The 18403-nt window shown below is 25.6% G+C and overlaps 2 protein-coding genes across 3 annotated transcripts in view; one reads left to right on the forward strand and one right to left on the reverse strand.

The window, feature by feature from the left end:
• Positions 1 to 11024, reverse strand: part of Ziz (dedicator of cytokinesis protein Ziz) — a 28767-nt gene extending 17743 nt beyond the window's left edge. Inside the window, exons 1-18 of the mRNA XM_089215089.1 lie at positions 10632 to 11024; positions 9742 to 9858; positions 9492 to 9667; positions 9337 to 9406; positions 9130 to 9275; positions 8882 to 8984; positions 8615 to 8783; positions 6847 to 7028; positions 6593 to 6751; positions 4571 to 4768; positions 4038 to 4207; positions 3796 to 3957; positions 3646 to 3728; positions 2594 to 2838; positions 2278 to 2519; positions 2096 to 2183; positions 983 to 1171; positions 720 to 905 (exon numbers count right to left, since the gene is read on the reverse strand). Coding sequence (XP_089071215.1) covers positions 720 to 905; positions 983 to 1171; positions 2096 to 2183; positions 2278 to 2519; positions 2594 to 2838; positions 3646 to 3728; positions 3796 to 3957; positions 4038 to 4207; positions 4571 to 4768; positions 6593 to 6751; positions 6847 to 7028; positions 8615 to 8783; positions 8882 to 8984; positions 9130 to 9275; positions 9337 to 9406; positions 9492 to 9667; positions 9742 to 9858; positions 10632 to 10730 — 2784 coding nt within the window. The 5' untranslated portion in view covers positions 10731 to 11024. The remainder of the gene's footprint in view (positions 1 to 719; positions 906 to 982; positions 1172 to 2095; positions 2184 to 2277; positions 2520 to 2593; positions 2839 to 3645; positions 3729 to 3795; positions 3958 to 4037; positions 4208 to 4570; positions 4769 to 6592; positions 6752 to 6846; positions 7029 to 8614; positions 8784 to 8881; positions 8985 to 9129; positions 9276 to 9336; positions 9407 to 9491; positions 9668 to 9741; positions 9859 to 10631) is intronic.
• Positions 11025 to 12803: 1779 nt separating this feature from the next.
• On the forward strand, positions 12804 to 15533 carry LOC107161779 (acyl-coenzyme A thioesterase 13-like). 2 transcript variants are annotated; one of them, XM_015508327.2, is made up of 3 exons: positions 12804 to 12907; positions 14623 to 14831; positions 15212 to 15533. In XM_015508327.2, the coding sequence occupies exons 1-3, from the start codon at positions 12896 to 12898 to the stop codon at positions 15363 to 15365; spliced, it is 375 nt and encodes a 124-aa protein (XP_015363813.1). In that variant the 5' UTR covers positions 12804 to 12895; the 3' UTR covers positions 15366 to 15533. The 2 variants fall into 2 exon arrangements, with proteins under 2 accessions (XP_015363813.1, XP_015363811.1); XM_015508325.2 differs by lacking the exon at positions 12804 to 12907 and adding an exon at positions 12929 to 13146.
• Positions 15534 to 18403: the final 2870 nt, after the last annotated feature.

Raw genomic sequence — 18403 nt, forward strand, 5'->3', positions numbered from 1 at the left:
TATTTTAATTTATACACATTTTACAAAGTAGCTAATAAGTCAAATTAATATGAAATAATTATGTTAATATTTTTTCGTAAACTTTATTACATTATTTACTTATTATTGATTAGTAATTTATTTGTGATTTTATTTAAAACAACGGGTTGATTTTTTTTTCAAACCTACCAAGAGTTATAATGGGTATAGACCCTATAAAATTTAAAATTTAATTAAATATTTTCATTTTAACTATTTCAAACTTGACATTTCCAATTAAAATAAAATAAATATAGTTGATTTATACAAATGGCTATACATTTAAAAAGCCTTAAAAATATTTTATTCCATTAAAAAGTTTAACAAAATACAGTTTTTTACTTTTTACTGAGAAGTGACTAACCAAATCCTACTTTTTATCATTTATATAGTTTATAAATCTATGGATTCAATAACATCAATTTAATTAGCTCAGATTTATGTAATGATTGTACAGTTAAAATATTTTTTTTTTAAATTTATTTAATCAGTTCAAAGATAATAAAAAAAACTCGAATAAAATTTATTATTATCAATCTATAGAATTTAAAAATTTGGTAATACAAAATTATTATAACTTAAAACTTACAATTAATACAAACTTATTACATAATAGAGATTATTTATTCTTTTTATTATTATTTTTAACAATTCATTGTCTAATAATAACTAATCAAAATAATGTAAATAATACCAAATACCTTTATGTATATGTTTAATGTGTCGCATCGACCAGATTCTTGAATTGAATCTACTATATGGACCAATAATCTGATTATATTGCTTGCAATATTGGTACAAGATGTGAATGCTAGCAGATTAAATAACTGATTGAATAACGTTGGTAAAAAATTGATTACAGAAATTAAATCAATTGCATGAGATGCCTGAGAAATACAAAATAAAAATAATTTATTTTTGTATAGGTATTGTGCATATTTTTTTAGTTATAAGTTAATATTACTTTTAATATTTTACATGTTTCTGTTTCAGGAGGTATAATGGTAGTTATTTTACTATGTTCCAAACGTTCTGCATGAGCAAAAAAGTTTTGCATATGATTATCTGATGAATATATACTGGATAACAAATGGCACTTGAATGAAAATAAAGGTTTTTGTCCATCAATCCAACATACTTCAGGCCCACAATACTAAATTAATGCATAAAAATTAAAATTAAAATCTATAATTTATAATATTTAACAATGCATATGTTTAGTTACGGTTATTTATTAGATAAGAAGATAACATCACTAAAATTAAAATAGTGTTTAGGTTCAAAATGGAAAATGTTTTTAGATCACCAATCTTGTTTTGGTACATTTTTAATTATTAATAGTAACTCACTATAATAAAATGATTCACTTAACGTTTATTTCAGTTAATGTTGTGTTTTTCAGGAACACAACCTCAACCTTAAATGAGGACTTAGTGGACTTTCTATATATACTTTAGAGTACATTGTAAGTTTAAATGTTTTTACATTATTTTAATATGTTCAGTATTAACAAAAAAATATAATTAAATATAGTTTTTTAAGTTTATTTTATAAATCAATTAATTTTAAATTATTATTTTTAAATAAAAATAGTTAAATATTAACTATTAATATTTAATTGCAAATCTTAAGTCTAAACAAATAGATATATTTCAATAAACCTAATTTTTCCAAATATATTATTTTTTGATTTATTATATTTCTATGTTATATAATTTAAAAAAATTTAAAGACAAAATTATACTATTAAAAAAGCAAAAGTTTAAAATAATAAATATGAAGTACAATATAAATTAACTTAAATGTTTTTGTTAAATGAATGATAACTTATTTTATCATCATATAAATTTGTATCATCTAATATCAATATTTCATCATTAGGATTAACTAATTTTGAAAAGTGATAAATTTAAATACAAATAAATCCGAGCCCTAATCATTATAATTACATATATATATATATATATATATATATATATTTGGATGATCAATTTAATGCAAGACATTCATTAGTATCATTTGTATTATAATATCTACAAATAACAATTAAATGTATTAGAAAAAATAAATAACTCACTCCTTTTCCAAGACCAAATGGCTGTACTGATAAATACCCTGCTGGTAAACCTACAGATACAGGTAAACATTTTGCATCCATATTGATTCTAAATTAACAAAATATAATAAATATAATATTATAATGTAATGTTAATATGTTAATAACACACTATATGATAAAATAAATATTGTTATTATTACTTGGATTTGAAGATAAGTGGTAGCCATGAGTATCCCACTATTGTTTCGACTGAAATATTTGATTGCTTTTTACGTGAACCATCAACAGAAATATGTTTAAAAGTAAACAGTAGGTGGTGTTTTGGAGTTATGTGCACTGGAAGTCTTATTTTGATTTCATCATACCAAATTGGGTTTGTAGTATGGTATAAAACATAAGTACACATAGAACTCAATAATTGGCCATGTGTCCCATAGATACACTATAATATTTTGAATACATTTTTAAATTTTTTTATAACAAATTTTTAGAGAAACAACTTAAATATGAAATTACCTTAATAGGCTTAGAGTCTATATTATCGTTATCAAATAATTGGACCATACATGTAATGTTTCGGGCTCGAGGAATATTTTTTTGTGTATCAAATGCTAGCGACAATGGATACACATACAAGTGATTAATATAAGATGTTTGTGGTTGAGGATCTGGATATAATTCAGCAATTTCAATAATCGGATGATTTCGACTCGGTGGAATAGGAAATGGTTTAACTGCAGTCCAACATGTAGTCAATATGTCTAAATAAAAAACAATGACATAACAAAAAATATATAAAAGCATATTTAAAAAAACTAGAGGAGAATTTATATAATTTATTAAATCAAGCTTTGTAGCAAGGGCATATTCATATTTATAAATTGCATTTTATTGATTTTTAAATTTATATCTTTATTTTGTTACATAATCTATCACAATGTTGCTCATGGACAAAACTTTACCATAAGAAAACGAATACTGGAAATTATGGATAATTGTCATAACACTAATAACCAGTTGGTAACTATTGCCAAGAGGTATAGTTAGGTGGTCACACGCTTTTTTGAAAATATCTTATCAATAACTTTTATTTCATGTACATTTTACTACAATAACATTTGTGTTTGTTTATACCAAGCTGAGTTTACTTACACAAAATAGTGTTTTTTATTGATTTTTATTTTTGTACTTCATATTTATTTATTTTATATATTTTTGAAATGTTTTATATACTAATGAATGCAATTTTTTAGTATTGCAAAGGTCAAAAACATATTTGAGAAACTCAACTTTAGAGAATTATTTCAAATATTCATAGAACTATTTTTATATCATCTGATAAGGTTTTAAATAATTTAAATTTTCTAATATCAAAACTAGTGAACAAAAATTTAAATGTTGTATGTATGTAAAATAGAAACAATACATGCAAGTACGACATCCTCTTAATATAATAAATATAGCAAAAACCCAAAGAGACACATTTCTGCCACCACCCACCATCTAATAACCCACATGATGCCGTGATAACTTATTTAAAAGAAATACAATTAATTGTTGATCCTTACTTTCTGGAAGAGTATTGGTTAACTGTTGAATTTTTATCTGAACATGACCAGGAATTATAACGCATTTGTTCATTTTTTCAGGCCTTAAAATACATTATTTTTATTGTATTATCTTAAAACTAAAAAATATCTATAATCAACACAACTTACTTCCGATATTCCATCAATATTTTTACCATATCATCATCTCCCAGCTTGGAAAGCTCTTGCCTATACAATATCATAAAATCAGAAGATGTATCTAGTTCACAGCTATATAATCGAAACAAAGGTCTAGCAGACCAAGCAAATGGCATTCGGTAATTGCCTAACCTAAAAAAAACCAAAGTTATAACATATTTTTTACTCTAATAGATAAAGATTCATCATGCTTTTTTATGCTTATGATTTACCTATGACAAATATTTTTAACAGCTTTAAATACTTTCAGACCATTATCTTTATTATTTGTTGTTGCTTTAATATATGGTTCAGAAACACGTACTATGCCACCCTGAAGTACTTTGTCAATTCTTAACACTAAGTATATATCTGAATGTGGTTTTGATATACACATTATTGCCTAAAAATATAATAAAAACGCTTTTAATATAATATACATAACAGTGTGAATAAATAAGTGATAATTCATTGATAATTTTTATGATATATTTTCTTCCACTATTCATTCTAGTAAAATATTACAGCAATCCAAAAACAAATTTATTTTAATTATTTATGATGTCTATTTTTAAATATTTGAAACAATGCATATTATACATTTAATTTAGTATAGTTAAAATGCTTATTATCAAAAAATAAGTTAAATTAAAATTTTATCAAAATATATTGTAGTTATCTATAGAATCATTAATTTTTATTTGTCAATAAATCTCAAAATAGCAATTTGAGTAAAAATTGACAAAGCATAATATAAGTATATTACTTGTTTTTGTTTGAATAGCCAATTCTTTGTCACTTTACAATTTTTTGATAACTCAATTAACTTATGACCGTCAATTTGATTTTCATGATTAACTAGATTTTTCATACTGTCATGGTTAATATCAAAATGAAAATCTTCAGATATTTTTTTACCAGAACGTACATCAAACAATGCCATGGTTGTAAAATATGGTTCAACCTATAAAAAAGAAAAAACTAATGAATTAAAACATTTTTGCATTAAATTGTTTTACATAACATTAATTGAACCACTATAATGATTAACAAGGATTGTAATTGTATATAATAATTTAAATATTTACATAGGTAACAACTAGTTAACTATTATGATAAATAACACTATAGAAATTAAAAGTTTTTTTTTTAGGGTTATGGCTTAGACAACTGAGGTCATTAGCCTGGGGAACTGTAGGGGAAGGTACTATAGGTTTTAACACTTGGGTTTTTGGCAGAATTTTGAATGGGCACCAGTAGGTTTCTGCCATGCCCGGTTGGGAGGCGGCGGCCTCTCTCTCCAGACACTGCAAAATGCCCAAAGAGCGATGCCGTCCGTGACCGAGATTCAAACCGGCGACTGTGTACGTCGCAAACACGGTTATCTACTCAGGTTGGAGCTTGCGGATATGCTGCACGTGTAGCTGCCGTGTCGAAGTGGCGACCAGAGGTACTAACAGCGCTAGGTGTTACTGGCCCGACATTAACACGTCTCATATAGGATATTAAATGGTTTTTTGTTTCTATCTTCTAAATAACATAATTTAGCAATAATTAGTAATATCCTATATGAGACGTGTTAATGTCGGGCCAGTAACATCTAGCGCTGTTAGTACCTCTGGTCGCCACTTCGACGCGAGCTCCAACCTGTGTTGATAGCCGTGGTCGCAAACAATGCCTTAGTCCGCTCGGCCACTCCACCCCCTAAAAGTATTAATATTTGATTGAGAAGTACTGAATAAATACTTTTTACAAGAAAATGGCTCATTATTAAGATAAACTTTGTCTAAATCTCTAAATTGTTTGTATAGTTTAATTAAGTTTAGCTACTTAGGAATTGGACATATAATAGACCCTTCAATTGTGAAGTAAAACATTTTATTATTTGTTTTTTTTACTACAAACACAAAAAAATAATTAAACACAAATTCAAAAATACATCACTTGACATTACAACCGGCATTCTATTTTCAATTTATAATAATATCTTTTCAATTGTCGAGACTATGGTCACACACAAAACTACTACCATCATCCATCCCGTTGCGTCAAATGATTCAGATAGCTGCATCAAGGATCACTCCAACCAAGCTAAATGCGTCCACTGTTCCAAAAATCATACGGCCAGCTTCAAGGGATGAGGGATGCCAGTTCTACCAAACCATTCTAAATCGCTACAAAATCAAGTCTCCAAACTCCAAAAAAAAATATCACACATACAAAAAACTTATCCTCAGAGTCCCTCCCCATTGACCCCTCTCAATCAATTCCGTCATATGCGGCTGCTACTTCTGGTTTAAAACCGAACATCAATCCACAAAACTCAAATTTAAAATTAGCTCTATCAAAATTCCTATCTGATTTAACGTTCATAATTAATTTTTTTCTTTCCGCTATGATAATAACCAATTAATTATAATTATGAAATTTACTTTTAATATTATTTCTGTTACTAATCATTAAACACTAATATTCCGTTCTGTTTATTTTTATCTGACATAATTAACTTATCTATCATTATATCATATGCTCATTATTATTAATTACCAATTATTACTTATTGTATCACTGTATCAATCAATATTGTAATTGTTGAACTATAATAGTTATACTGAAAGTTCTAAAAAAAATAAATAAATAATAATATCTTAAATAATGCTAAGTGATGTATTTTTAGTTTTTTACTAGGTACTCAAAAATTATTTTTTAGAATAAAATCCAATGTTTTAAAAGAAACTAAAATATAATAATTTGATATATTTTAAATTATAAACACCTAACAACTTACTTGATTTACGGAATCATTGTTTTCTTCACTGTTTATCTGTAATCGAAAGTTCAATGCCTGGCATTCAATTAGAACTCTCTGACCAAACTTTTCTTTGTACGGTTCAGATATACTATCAGCTGGTTGATTTAGAACATCTTGTCTAATACAACTACTAGGCTGTAAATTAAAAGTAATGTCATTAATTATTGTTATGAATATTATTAAATTTCCAATATCCAAAATAAACAATAGTATAACTAAGAATAATTTACTTGTTGTAAAAATGGATAAACTGCAAAAAGCCTTCTTCTATTTTCTTGACGTGCATGTGAATTTAATGAATCAGTTTCTCTCGCATATCTCATCAATTGGGGATTTACACTATGTTCCAAGCCTTTCAATGTGCCAAAACTATCATTAGGTACCATGTTCTTGTCAACAGGAATGATTTCTTCTAAATAATCCATCAATATAATAAAGTTAACATAGATACCAAAAATTTTACACAAAAATTATGGTGTAAAACAAAGCCATTCAAATTGATTTAAAAATATTAAATAATGGGTTCATGAATAAATAATTTATGAGCTTTTCAATCATTTTTGAACTCAAATAGGATCAAATGCAGATCAAAATAATTGGTTACTATTTGGAAACATGCTGTATTCTGCATGTATCCCAGTTAGCTCTATTAATTCAACTGGGCCAACAGCCTAGGTGCAAATAAGGGTAAGGACTTAGGGGTTATTAGTACCCTCAAATAATATTCATGTTTAAGTATCAAAAATATCTTCTTACAAAAATAAATAAAAAATAAAATGAGAAAATGCATAGCTTCAGCACCCTTAGTCTTTTTTTTTTTTATTAAAATTACGCCTATACCCAACAGGTCTTATTTTAAACACGAACTGAGTTAGAATAGAAATTTTCCAACCCATGGTCAATAAGTCTATTCCTCCAAAAATTTGTTTATTTCTTAAGGTAATATACAAAACTTTCAATTATATGTGATATTATGTGGAACCATAATAATTATGCATACATTTGTTCATTTGAGAACAGTTTAAGAATATCTCAAGCATTAAAACTTCATAAGGCTGTATTTCTAATAATAGGGCGTCCTATCCAGGAGTTTTGAAATCAGAAAATGGCTATACTTTTTTGCAAAGTTTTTGCCTGCTCATGTCAACATTTTTTTATTTGTAGTTACATTGCCACCCAATTCTGTGGAGAATTGAGAGTTGACTGAATTTTTGTACTAAACAAAAAAATTAAAAATTTCTAAAATATTATGAAGGTATAAAAAATTTGTATCTGCTTTTGTAATTAAATTTATTATTTTAATGTTTATAAGTATCTATAATGCAGTTCTTAACACCCAAACTATAAATGTTTACTTTAAAATTAAACTAGATTTTAATTCTTAATTATATTACCAAAAATTTTGAAAATTGATTTTCTAAGTAAAAGCTTAAAAGCTTAAATTCTAATGTAGTAATGTCATTTAAATATTATAATTAGCAAAAAAAAAAATTGTTTAGATTTAGGCAAAGCTAGAAAATAAAGCTAATAAATATTTACTGATAAATAATATATAATATATTTTAATATGATATTATTGTTTTTACTTTTTACTATTTAAATTTCAAAAATATATCAATAAAATTCAAGTTATAAAACTGTATAACGCTTAAATTATAATTTTGAGATGCCTAACTACAATAATTTTAGAATTAAAGAAAAATAAAAACATTAATTTATGATAAACAGGAGAATAATCCCCCTCCCAAATAGCACCCTTGCCTGATATTCGAAAATAATATAATTATCAAAGTTATTACTAACTATACAGTAAAAGCCAATTTTAAGAATTATAACCCATTACCAATCAAAATAGTTATTTTAAAGTCAAGACATTTTATAAAAAACTTATTATGATTACTAATAATTATATTTTCTAAATTTTTTAAATGTTTGTATAGTATAGCTAAAAATTCTGCTCATCACATGATTTTAATGATTAAATTTAATTGTTCATACTATTATTTTCTGATATTTTATCATCTCGTTTGTCATTACTGTACTGTAATGCTAATTGTAATTTGGTCATCCAATCCATAAGTTCAGGCTCTGTATCTGAAGCTAAACAATAACTTTTGTCAGTATCAACCATCCGAAGCTCAAAGCAAAATCTGCCTTTTTTACTGTTCTGAAAGTTCAAAAAAATAGTACTATAAAAACACCATAAAATATAAGGAAACTTTAATATTCTAATATGATAAGTATATCTTAATCAAAAATATTTACCCGAATTACTTTGTCACATAAATCCATAACAATTGTTGCCTTAGTATCTCCTTTTTTATCATCTTTGTAAACCTCTAATATATATGTGCCATCAACTTGTTGTCTATAAATATACATTTGATTTAAAATGCATATAATTACTTTTATAGAGATTAAGAAATATGTATTTTCACTTTTCAGACTTTCAATCAATAATTAAAACATTATTACTTAAAAAAAAACACGAGTAATGATATTTATAAATTTACTTCAATATACAGAAACGTCTTTTAAAAGATTTTGAACCAGCTAAATTAGCAAACATTCGTTCTGAGGCACCTCCGCCACCATCAGGACCTTTATATAAATATCCTTGTTTAAATAAAGCACTATCATTTTTTATTGTTTTCCAATCCTGTGAGCAAAAAATCAATTTAGATTGTTGTAATACAATATTATAAAATATAACAATTTACTTTATCTAATCCATCTAGATCTGTGTCAATTTCATAAACTTCTTCTTTGAAATCATCATTTTTAAATATCCTAAAAAATTTGAGTAAGCACTGAATATATAAAAGTATTATATACTGTTTAAGTTAACATGCATCAATTATATAATCATAATTACTCTGGTGGAAATTGAATATACGATCCTGAATATGCACTATATTTATAATGTATAACATGCCAGTTAGCTAAATAACTTTCTATACATCTTTTTGTTAAAAGTGAACATTCTGTGGTGTCTGCATTTGAAGGAATACTGGGGTCCATAGTACGATATCTTCTCGGTAAAACCACTTGCTATTTAAAAAAATTAATATTAAATACCTATTACATAATGAGATTTTTAGTATTTGATTTAGTTATAAACTTACTGAAACATCATCTGAAGGATAAAGTAATAATTCTCTTTGAGGATCATTCTGAAAAACTGTATGGTTTTTAGCAATATAGTCTTCGAAGTCTAATGGATCTACTTGAAAACATTTTTGCTACCACAAAATAAAATAATATTATTTATGCATTATTTATAAATAGAATAATTAAAACTTATTATACTTTATGAAAAAACATATCATGCAGCTTAAAAATATGAATTATATTTATTTTATTTTTATTAATAATAATATATTAAGATTGAGTAATTTGTTAATTAACTACCTTTTTCAAACATTTAAATAATGTATGGAATTTTATTTTCTAAATAAACTTTAAAGCTCTGGACTTTTTGACCTAAAATACTGAAATGACCTAAATTAACTTTAAAATTTGAAGATAAATATTTTTATTTTGGTCATATAGTTAATAAATTATTATTGAGCAATTATAAAATTTCAACAGAGAATACCTTTTTTTAGAGAAATAAAAAAGAATAACAATTACTAATAATAATGATAATATCTGTTATTAGGACAGTTATGACCTATGGTTCAGAAACTTTTGTTCAACTATCTAATTATTCTATATTCTATGATCTAATTAAAAAATCGAAATTAAGGAATAGTTGCATATAGTAACTATCATTAAACATTTAAAAAGCTTTGTCAAAATTACACTCCAATTATTGAATAAAACCATAGAGTAGATATATAAATCTAGCAAGAATGGGCAAAAATTGATTACAAATTAGATACCCAGGTCAAATTACTTCAAAACAAAATTTGTGTTATTAATTTTTAAATTGAATAACAAAAAAAATTTTGTACTAAGTGATTTTAAATAAATATTTTTTAAAACCAAAGTTAATTTACTAATGAATACTTACATTATTCGAACTATCGCGGACAACTTGAGATACAGTTTCTCGAAGTTGAGCTGCCATTCCTGGCCGCCCTAAGCCTTTAGTGAATTTTCTTTCTCCCATACTCAACTCTGAACTCAACTAATGAATAAAGTTAAATATAAATTACAAATAACACGAAAATACATTTTTAAATGCATAATAAATTATAATTAATTAGAATAATGAACATAGAAATTGTAAAACGTAAAAATTTGTATTGCAGTAACGCTGAGATATAATGCGATAAATTATTAGTAATACTGTGGTCTATGAGCAATTGAATGTTAAAGGTTTTAAAGGTTTTAATTTAAAATGTCACAAGAATATTCGGCTGTCGCCTCTAGGCTCTAAGCCTCCTATTCATTAATATTATATGCCGCGTACCGATAATGATAACGATTATGATTGTTGATAATATAATACGATAAGGTGCTAAGACCATTTTGAGTTTTTATATTTTAAACACTTATTTATTTGATAGGTACTTACTTGAAGATAAGAACTTTTCAATAAAAAATGGTTTGTTAACTGATAATAAGCACAAAACGTGCTGAAGTGCCAATTGAGGACTGCTCAGTGCCCGACTTTTGTAGGTAACTAAAAAACATTAAATATATAGGTAATCACTTTCAAATAATCTAAAAGTTTTCATAAACACCTATGATTCTAATTTCTATTACCCTTTATAGTAAATGTGCGTTTTCTCATCTTGCCTCAGCTTATATTTCTATAGTGAACGATGATCGTAGATTATTTTTAGCTAGACATAAATTTGTTTTGTGAAATGGTAAAATTAAATACAAGATTTGACTGTATATTTTTATATTATTTTGGAAAAGTTTATAGGTATTGACAGTTTGGTGACATGTTTGTAAATTGTATAAATGTAAGTGGTAGGTAATTAATAATGTTGGTCAATATCGTGTTTAGATACGTTTAGGGGAAAATTAGTTAAATATGTTTAGGTAACAACAACTATTTTTACTACTAAGACTGAATCATTTTACAGGGTTTCCCGTGAGTAGTACTTGCTGAAACCTAAATTTTTAAAGAACGTATAACCTATTATACATAAATTTATTTTATAGACTTGATGTTCACATTTTGATACTATATAAATATTTAAACAGACAATAACGAATAAGTAGTCGGTAGTCGTTAATTAATGGCTGTGAATAATTGAAAACTTATTTATATATTAATTTAAATAAAATTTAAACCATCTAAATGCTCATTAAAAACCGAGTTCAGGGTTTGAAGAGTATGAAATTGATTAACAATTTATCGAGAACTATCAGTGTTATGCTCTTCGCTTTTGTTTGGTAGTAATAGAAACTAGAAATGTTACTACATTTCTAATTCTTACTGTTGGGCTAGATCGAAATAGTATTCTTTAAACGGTTTGTAATTATTATTTCTTAAGATTCTGCCTTGTGGCAAGACGCTGTAGTTTTAATATCGTAAGTCGTAACTCGTATAATAGCCATATATTGTAATACTGTCATAGGACACCTGATGAGTGATGACATGTAGATATCATAAATCATAATCATAGCCCTGTGAGTATCACTATTAGTATTAAAGGAGTTTTGTCTTCTTGCTTTCTTATCTCTATTCTACATTATTTTCTACATGACTGCGTATTATATTACCCACATTTATCCAATGGTCTTACATTATTATCCCTGTCGTAAACGTAGACTGCTGACAAGTAATCCGTACGACGTACGACATAATCCATGACGTCATGGTTAAAAATATACTTAAATATTATAATATTTTAAGCCGTGCGTGACGTAACATATTAATAGTATTTAAGACTTATGTCAGCGGTTCCAAACCCATGGGCCGGGGCTCACTTATGGGCCCTGGGCAAATGTGGTACTGGGACGCGGACACTGATTAAGTGTCTATGCCAAGGATCTGAAAATTTTTACTGGAATGAACATTGAGATTTTTATATAATTTTATACACGTCGATATTCTTCTATCGCCTTATTTGTGCGTGTTAATATCATACATATACCTGTATATTAGGTAAGTGGGCCTCTCAATTTTTTTTTCTTCAAATTATTCGTGATCCGCACAACTAAATAGGTTGGGAACCGCTGACTTATGTATGTCCACAAGCGATCGTATCACAATGTTCTTGTGTTATCACTGAATAGTGATAGTGATTACTGGTCAGTGGACCAAGTCAACTAACTATTAAAAAGTGAAAACATGATTTTCTAATGAAATAGTTAATGCCGTTAATGGTAAATCAAGTTTTTTAATTTGTTATAACTTATAACTAATAGTATTTACAAATTTAATAGTATAAATTACTTTATGCTTAGATAGTTTTAATTTTCTTCAGAATATATACTTTGTTAATCAGGATTTATTATTGATTGTACATAATATTATAATGAATAGTAACAAAGTATTAGAATCAGTAAGAAAAATTTTAAACTTTTCAATCAAACGTAATGGACATGATAAAATTTTTGAAAAGGTATAATTAATTCTGTTGCATAATTATTAATGGTTACTAGCTTTCTAATTCATTTTTATATACTAAACTATTTATTCTATAAATGTTGTACTCAACAACTGTCAACTATTCGGCACTTAATAAAATCAGCCATTTAAAATAACCAATATAACATTGTTAGAGAACATAAAATAACAAGTAGATATATATATTAACCAAGGTATAGTGATTAAATTGGAGAAAAAAATTAAGGTGGACTCTAAATGAAGTTGATTAGCGTTCCAAAGCAAATTAATATAATAGTAACCCTATTCCTTGATGAATATAATAAAAGGGTAGGTATGCTATAATATGGAAAAAAAATGTAGATTATCTCAATCCTCCTGCATCCTCCTCCAATTCAACCACTGTCAGGATATAAGTGTAAAGTAATATTCAAAAGTATCCTATTAGTAATTTGTTAATCAAAACTTTTGGTTTGATATAATGCAAAAAACAATAATTTTTAAATGTATTCACGGTTCAGTGGCAAATTAAGGGGAGTCTATGGGGTCTGGAACTGCTATCATTGTATTATTACGAGGCTAAATGGACTAGCAAATAGTTATGATGTCCATTCATTGAAACATATTATATCTAGTTTTTTTTTTTGAAATAATCAATGAATTGGCACATATTAAGTCCTAAAACAGCAGTTGCCAAACTTTCTCAGCCTCAAAACCCAATAAGAGTAGAATTTTCTGATAGAGCTCTCAAGAAGTATTAAACATTTATTTTTATCTGCCTGTGTTCTATCTTCTATGAAGTATAATAAATATGAATTGTATACATACAAGAGTCAAAATAAGATTATATTTATGAATAAAGTTGGAATAATAGTGTTCAGAGAACTAGAGAAAATATTATTTAGGTATTATTTAAAATTTAATTTTGTTTCTTATTGAGATTTTAGGCAGTAGGTATACATATCGGTAAATTATATCATTCAAGTATTCATGATATATATATATATATATGCATATTTATATATTCATTTTAAATAACAAACAATTTTTAATTTTTTTGTGGTGTTACAAACAAAGCTCTTGATAAGCCATTGCACCAAGCCACCAAGGGTTGTGTAGAGCACAGTTTGGGAACTGTTGTTTTAGAAGATTAGATTTTATATTATGAATGTTCTTTTATGTAATAAAAATAAATAATTATTGATATCAGTGTTTTTTTAAATGTATTCTAATAAATTTAATTCCAATTTCAGTGAGATGTTGGGGGGAGGGGTCCCTAACTTAAATATGTTTAGAAAATTATCTGGATTCCTTCTTTGTGAAATTTCTAAGTATGCAATTGCATGATTTCTTTAATGGTATATATTATATATATATATATATTTATATATATTAATAGAATTGGTTGATTGCAAATAAAGAATCTATTTAAAATAACACATTTTGAAATATTATAGGTTCACTGATCAAATTGATTTTTTGTTTGCACAAGGTGAATATAATATCAGCTGGAAATGGCCAATGTGTTGCTGAGATGGTTGTTGAAAAAGAACATACCAATAGATTTGGTACACTACATGGAGGTTTTACAGCTTCTGCTGTAGATGTTTTGTCGAGTATGGCTGTATTGACTCATCCACGAGTTGTTGAGGACATTGATTCAGTGCCTAACTCCGGTGTTTCAGTTGATATTCATATTTCGTATGTATATTTTTTGTTGCAATATATCCTTTTAAATATATTTCCAGTAGAAATATTTCTAATATATCATAAGTTTATTAATATTATTTTTGGTGTATGAAATATGAATAAATATACATTTATAAATATTTTATATTTGCACACCTACACAAGCTTGTTCAGAGGTTAGGTCAATCACTACTATCTATTTATAAGATGAAAAATAATAAACCAATTATTTTACACAAATTAATATTTGAAATTATTACATTTGTTTTTGATTAATATAATTACATTTATTATAAGTTTCGAACAAAATATTATAATTATTATTTAAAAAAAAAAACAAAATTACTTTTAAACGTACATTTTATTTATTTTATTATTATTTTTTTTTTCAGGTATTTAAATTCAGCAAAAATTGGTGACAAAATAGTTATTAATTCTGAAACTGTTAAGCTGGGAAGAAATTTAGCATTTCTAAAAGTGACATTGTTCAGGAAAGATGATAAGGTTATTTTAGCTCAAGGTTCACACACTAAATTTGTGGGATAATATAAAAATAACATTATGTAAAATGAATTTGTTTGAAAAAAATGTGTTATGTGTCATGACTTATGATATGAACAAATTTATTTAATTTCAGTTTTTATAATTAGTGTTTAGACATTGTGTTATTTGTTATTAGATTTTAATTAAATATTTCAGTTATTATACCTAACACATATTTGTTTTTTTTTTGTTTTTTAACCTTATCAAATATTTATCTATTTATTTTTTTGTAATGCAATTAAATGGATTAATATATTAGAGGGGGGGAATTATGGAATTTTTTTTAAATATACAACCTTAATAAAGTAGTATAATGAAATAAAACTTATTTGAATTATTTGAATTTATACACCAACAAAAATGGTTCAGTTAATAACATTCTTTTTTTTTAGATTCTGAACGAAGTGATGAATGTATTGATTTTACAATGATGTGTGTTTTTTTTTTTTTTTTTTTTTGTTTTTTTTTTTGTGTGTCTGTGTACAGCATAACTAGTCGAAATAATGCTTCGAAAAGTAAACATTTTCCAACAGTTTTCAAAAAAATCGAAAAAACAAAAAAAAAATGACAGAAAAACGGGAATTTTTACGCAAAATCAGTTTTCGACCAAATCGATTTTTTATATGGCTGTAATTCAAAAAATAATCATTTTAAATACTTGAAATTTTCACCAAATGTTTATGTTAGTGTTCTCTATATACAGTTTAATTTTCAAAAATTTTTGACTTTTTTTGAGTTATTTATAGACCACTGAAATTTACACTTTTTTTGAGAATTTTTTTTTGAAGTGTCGCTAAAAAAATGTTGGACGACCAAAGAAACTTGAAAATTTAATACAAGGTTCCTTATGAGTTTTTCTTATTGTAGCTAAAAAAAATTAAAAATCGTAAGTCACAATTTTTTTTAATAAGCTTTTATAGTTCAAAATTTTACGAAATCTATCGAAAACGCGAAAATTTGCAAGTAATTTTGAAGTTGAAAAATCATAAAATTTTTTGCGTTTATAACTAAAGATTAAAAATACAACACTAAGTTCTCCATAAGTTTTCCTTCAAGTAGCTATAGAGAAAACTCGAAGTATCATTATAGAAAAAATTTCAAGTGCGTTTGAATTTTAAATTTTTACGAAATAGCGTAACGATAACGATTTATCCTGAAACGATTTTAAATATTTGTTATTATTCAAAAAGTATAAGTCCTAGATACTTGAAAATTTTACCAGTTATTAGGATTGGTATTTTCTTTACATGATTAAATTTTCAAAATATTTTGACTTTTTTTGAGATATTTATAGACAACTGAAATTTTCAATATTTCTGAAAAATTTTTTTTGAAGTGTCGATAAAATTTTTTTGGCCCTATCAAAATACTTGAAAATTTAATACAAAGTTCCTCATAAGTTATTCTTAAAGTGATTAAAAAATTATAGGAATACATAGGCACAATTTTTTTTTATAAGCGTTTATAGTTCAAATTTTTACGAAATCTGTCGAAAATGTGAAAATTTGCAAGTAATTTTGAAGCTGAAAAATCATAAAATTTTTCGTGTTTATAACTAAAGATTAAGAATACATCACTAAGTTTTCCATAAGTTTTACTTCAAGTAGCTATAGAGAAAACTCGAAGCGTCATTATAGGAAAAATTTTAATTGCGTTTGAATTTTAAATTTTTACGAAATAGCCTAACGATAACGATTTATCCTGAAACGATTTTAAATATTTGTTATTATTCAAAAAGTATGAGTCCTAGATACTTGAAAATTTTACCAGTTATTAAGATTGGCATTTTCTTTACATGATTTAATTTTCAAAATATTTTGACTTTTTTTGAGATATTTATAGACAACTGAAATTTTCAATACTTCTGAAAATTTTTTTGGAAGGGTCGATAAAATTTTTTTGGCCCTATCAAAATACTTGAAAATTGAATACAAAGTTCCTCATAAGTTATTCTTATAGTAATCAAAAAATTATAAAAATACATAGGCACAATTTTTTTTATTAGCATTTGAAGTTCAAATATTGACTTAATACGTACAAATTACGGCAATGTTCAAATTATCTTAGATAGAAATTCATAAAAATTTTCCTTTTTTGATCTAAGATTTGAAAATTTAATACAAGGCTCCTATCATATTTTTTTACAATAGCAGTTGAAAAATAAAAGAAATATGTTGTCACAAATTTTTTTTATAAGATTTTACAGTTCAAATTTTAACCAAATACATAAAAATTACGGCAATGTTCAAATTATGTTAGATCGAAATTCATAAAAGTTTTTCTTTTTAATTCTAAGATTTGAGAATTTAATACAAGGCTCATAATATATTTTTACAATTGCAGTTGAAAAATAAAAGAAATATATAGCTACATTTTTTTTTTACATGCATTCAAATTTTAATTTTGACAACATACGTAAAAATCACGAAAATTCGTAAATTATTTTATTCTATAAATTCATAAAAAATTTTCCTTTTATACCTAAGATTTGAAAATTTAATACAAGGCTCCTTACAAGTTTTTCAATCTTTATCACAAAAAAAATGTCCATCGGAAATTCAAATTAAATTTTTATTAGCATTTGAATTTCAAATATTGACAAAAATTCGTCAAAACCATGAATATTTGCAAATTATTTTGTAGTTCAAAATTCATAATATTGTTTGTATTTATATCTAAGGTTATACAATTTAACACCAAGTTTTCCATAAGTTTTGCTTCAAATAGCTATAGAGAAAATTTGAAGCGTCATTATAGGAAAAATGTTTTGAGCGTTTGAGTTTTAAATTTTTATGAAATCGCGTAATGATAACAATTTATCCTCAAACCAGGTATTCGTATATCTATGATAATATAAGGTATTATGAATTATGATAACTACACTAATTAATTAACCGTGCCTTATGCAAAATGCGTCTTAATTGAAAAATAAAATATTTGTTTCAAAATAGAATATATGACAATATTTAAATATAATATATCCTAGACTGACAAATCATCTCCGTTCAGAATCGTTTTTCGTATACAATGATACCTATCAT

Source organism: Diuraphis noxia, unplaced genomic scaffold (genome assembly GCF_037042655.1).
Source record: "Diuraphis noxia isolate RWA-SAM2 unplaced genomic scaffold, SU_Dnox_SAM2 contig0001, whole genome shotgun sequence".
Taxonomy (NCBI): Eukaryota; Metazoa; Arthropoda; class Insecta; order Hemiptera; family Aphididae; genus Diuraphis; species Diuraphis noxia.